We start from the raw sequence: 4,502 nt of genomic DNA, 5'->3' as shown, positions 1-4,502 counted from the left end.
CACACACACACACACACACACACATACGTGCACACACACACACACACACACACACACACATATACACATACACACATATACACACACACAAGGGGGGGAGGGGCACACACATAAGCACACCCAAATATACACACATTAATTTACGTTTCAGAAAAATTATTGTTACTGATAATGATAGCAAACCTTAATAGCACTGCATTCTAAAGAGAACTGTTAATATAAATTTAAATGCCAGTTTTAAAAAGCGGTAAAAAATGTAGAAAAATTGAATGGCAGAATTGTGATGAAAATAATTTTCCATTGGTTAGAACATTGTGCCTGCTCAAGTGTGAATTAATATTTGTTTACGTGAAACGGCATTCTATAAATAAGGATGCCCGCTTCTGGAGGTTTAGCTGACTGTACTGATTTTGAACTTCCATTAAACTCAAAGGGGATATCAGTGGATCTGTTCATTTGCATATTAAGTTCTGTCCCATTTCGTAGTAACAACGCATGTAATTAGTAAGTGCAAAACTACTAACTGACACTACATATTATAGATCTATACAACGCGACTAAATTTGAGGGGGCATATTTTACATGTATTTCCTGTACAACAAGAGCTTTCTGTTCGAAAAAAATCACCTCGGTTTCCTTTTCTTTAACAGCAACAACAAAAAAGTTTGAAACAAAGTTCTACTGTACTTAGGCCAAAAACACAAATTATTAGGTCATATAAGTATAAGCGTCGATTAGAAGTGTTGCTAAGCAGTAAAATACCGGTACAAAGAGAAAAAAGAGAGGAGATATTAGATGTGTTTCTTGAGAGTACTGGTGCAAAGGAAAGAAGGGAGAGAGATAACGATTATTGATGATTGAAAGAAAAGAAAGAGCACCCCCCCCCCTCAGTTTTCGTGTTGATCTACTTCATTCAATGAACATACCAAAGTAAGGAAGCTTGAGCTTGTAGTGGACAAACGGAAGGTAAAAGACGAGACCTCCTACAACAAAGATGGCGGCGTAGAGGAACTCAAGGGACGGGTCCTGGACGATGGGAGCGATGACCAGGTAGATGGAGAAGAGGATCATGATGATGGGGATGATAATGGGAACCTGTGGAGAGATCAGATCGTAATATTATGTACGTGGGTTCAGGAGCTGGACAAACTGTTCATGGGTGCGCTCTGGTGTTATGTGCTATTTAATGTTTAGGCTACTTTGTAGGCTACAACAGCAACAACAACAACAGCAACAACAACAACAACGATAAGCTCTACAACAATCTCAACTTGTAACATTTTTTTTCTTTCTAGAATTGGTTTTTGTCAAGTTTGAGTTTAATAACCTATTAAAACAAATACATTGATGTCCATTTCAAAGGCAACGTTTTCAGTCTGGTGGTTGGAGCACGGTTGAAGGAAGGATTTGAAAGAAAGTTTAACCCTATGAAAGAGACGGCACACCTAAGGCTGTAAAACACACCAGAGCACTATAGTATAATTATGTGAGTTGATATCCAGGAATCTATGATAATATTTTCCCCTCAGTGATTACGTAGAACGGAGAACGCCTTGCTGGAACTTTGTTTAGATGCTCATACCCCCCCCCCCCCCCCTTTTCACACACACACACACACACACACACACACACACACACACACACACACACACACACAAACCCCCCACACACACACATTTAATGCTGATAGCCAATTTACACATTGATACATACTTTTTTACGTTATGGGTAATATTGAACATAACCAGAGGCTTGTCTTTCAAAACATTTTCAAATTCAAGTATCTCACAGGGCGAAATATTGTTCTTTACACTCGCAAATTAACTAGTGTCATTGCATAACTGGGCCCATAATTGATCGTCTTCCTCAGCTGAACTCTACGTAGGCCTTTTGTTAATGCACTATATTTGCAAGGTGGTAAAATATAAAGGCGACCTTTGAACCAACCTTCCCCCCCCAAAAAAAAAAAATTAAAAAAATAAATAAAGAAATAAAGAAATAACTGTTGATATGTTTTCCTTTTTAAAGATTGATATAATCTAGTCATACAGTTTTCAACTTGTAACGGTCTTTAAATAGGGAATTGTAGAAATACTATTCAAAATTTGTGATATGGATTCCAGAAACAGCAGAGTTTCGTTATAGTCCTGCAGAACGAGCAAGTGTGACGGAGAACTCCCATTCAACATAATACAATTTTTTTCGTAGCTCTCCTTAGGCTAGAGATTCAGACTGTGATGAAATGAAACTAGACGCAATCCACGCCATGCGTTGAGGACATTCATCTGTCTCCAAGCTAGAAAAATGTTATATAAGACGGATAGCAGTCGGTCGCAACGCATGGGAGCAAGATGCACAGTACGCTACATATACAATTACATAACTGAACCAGGACACGAAACCATAACATCATAGTAAAAACCAGGACTCTGTGATATTTTGGTAATAAGTAGTAACGCCGCTTTCAACATCATAAGTATATGGACGGCTGTTCCTCCTTTGTACGGAGCCAATTTTGTCATGCAGTTTTACAGCATAGCAAACTTTCCTTCAAATCCGCCCCTACTTAAATTATAATAATATGAACAACATAAATATCAAGCTGAGCAGAAAGGAATGATCCAACCAGTAATCATACAGTTTGATTACAGATAGTAAATTTCCTGAAGTATGGTAGATCTTTTGTTATGTCTGTTAATAACTGAGCTACACTGTGACCCAGCTGAACTGTTGCGCTGTATACTGAGAGTTTAATATTAAAGGATTAGGTTTAGGGGAAACAAAGGGGGGGGGGGGTGTTATCCGATTTTAACGTTAATCTCCGACAAGACATCGGGAAGGAGAAGAGAGAAAACGACAGCATATCAAGTTCAAAAGAACACTGTAAGGGTTTCGGATCTGCGTTGCCTGCACTGCAGTTTAGCTTGATACTTCCACAACAATACCGCACACAGCCATACCAGTATACCAGAATATGACCGCATTCCACTGGCATTACTAAAGCATCGGGATTTAATCTGACAACATGGGGGAGCTGGAAGTGTGGTCACGATACACGTATTCATCCACTCCTCATGTAAAGAGCTGAGATTGGCACAGGCACTTAGTAGATATCTAGGAGATAATCACCGAAACATTTCTTGAACTTTCCGCGTGCTCTTGTCAACAAGTTTGAAGACGGTACCACTCGTGTATTGAGATAACATAATCCAGTGGTACCGGATTGTAGCCTAGGCCTATTATCGAAAAATATGCGTTACTAATAAGGTTAAAAAAAACCCCCACATACCCAACGTAACGAGGAGGTCACTTTTAAACAGAAACTCAAATTCTTGATTTCGTTGTGTTCATTGTAATCACTTTGCCTCTAACAAATGGACGTGCTATTTCCATTCTGTAGTTTTCAGCATTACATTTTTTATTCAGCGGGCAGATATTCAGAGACATCCATGTATTCAGATATGTAAATGTATACACAGTGACGTATAAACTTTGAATACTTTTAAGCACGCTGTTCTTTAAAAGTTAAATTTGGTCTGTTTAACAGTTTCAATGCTACGCGACAATAAGTTCGATTTAGAAAGAGCAATGGAAGCAAAAATGTTTCGTTTTAGAAGAAAAGACCACATTAAAAAGGAAACAAAATAAACGGAAACAGAAAAGGAAACAATGAAATTAATGATCCCAAGATTAGTCAATCGGGAAGAACGAATAAGGACAATTTTAAGCCATATTCAAATCATGTTGCTTCGGCATTAGACTACATATGTTAATGTCAGACAACTTATTAAAGATCCAGTTACAGCTGCTGATAGTGATACATCAAACAAAAATTGGACGATCTGTCAATACTTTCTTTCATACGACAAATCATAACGTATAATCACCAACTTGTGCAGGAACTGGACGATTGCACGATGGATTGGAGACCCGATCGAGACATCAAGCACCGCCTGATATTTTTGTTCGATCTAGGTCAGATTTGGGACAGAAGAGCTGGGGTGCAGAACTATGAGTGCAATTTTTTTTCACAAAGATCACAAAGTGACACCATTTTGAAATCAGTGTATTAAACTAAGCAAAGTGTCTCGCGAGGAACCTGAGTTGATGCGATGCTTAAACTTTGGCAAACGTAATTTCATCTTTTGGGATTGATAATTTATAGTGAAGTCATGTGTCAAGGTCACCCAGCGTATTGCGCATCTGTTGTGTGAGTGAGATATAGGACAGGGAAATTCTTTTCTTGGACAGACCTCATATCAGCCTAGCGTTCAGAAGGCAGAATAGTTCTTCCACCGTCGAATGAGCCTCTCCAACTTTCTAATAACTGAAGTCTTTGCACCCTTACCCCTCCAAACACACACTCACATGCACCCCTTGATAAGGTTAATAAAGATAAGGTCCTTAAAAGAAAAGAAGATGAAAAAAAAATACCAAACAAAGTTTGCAAAAAAGATTTAAAAAAAAGAAAATAATGACCAAATGAAGTCTCACCTCCCATC

At 38.4% G+C, this 4,502-nt stretch overlaps 1 protein-coding gene across 1 annotated transcript in view; it reads right to left on the bottom strand.

The window, feature by feature from the left end:
* Nucleotides 1-926: 926 nt before the first annotated feature.
* The window catches only part of LOC101864646 (b(0,+)-type amino acid transporter 1), a gene marked incomplete at both ends in the record, with an annotated part of 17,427 nt that continues 13,851 nt past the window's right edge, over nt 927-4,502 (bottom strand). The window contains 1 exon segment of the mRNA XM_013086748.2: nt 927-1,095. Coding sequence (XP_012942202.2) covers nt 927-1,095 — 169 coding nt within the window.

This window comes from Aplysia californica, unplaced genomic scaffold (assembly GCF_000002075.1).
Source record: "Aplysia californica isolate F4 #8 unplaced genomic scaffold, AplCal3.0 scaffold00500, whole genome shotgun sequence".
Lineage (NCBI taxonomy): Eukaryota > Metazoa > Mollusca > Gastropoda > Aplysiida > Aplysiidae > Aplysia > Aplysia californica.
This window is presented reverse-complemented; position numbering and strand designations above follow the sequence as displayed.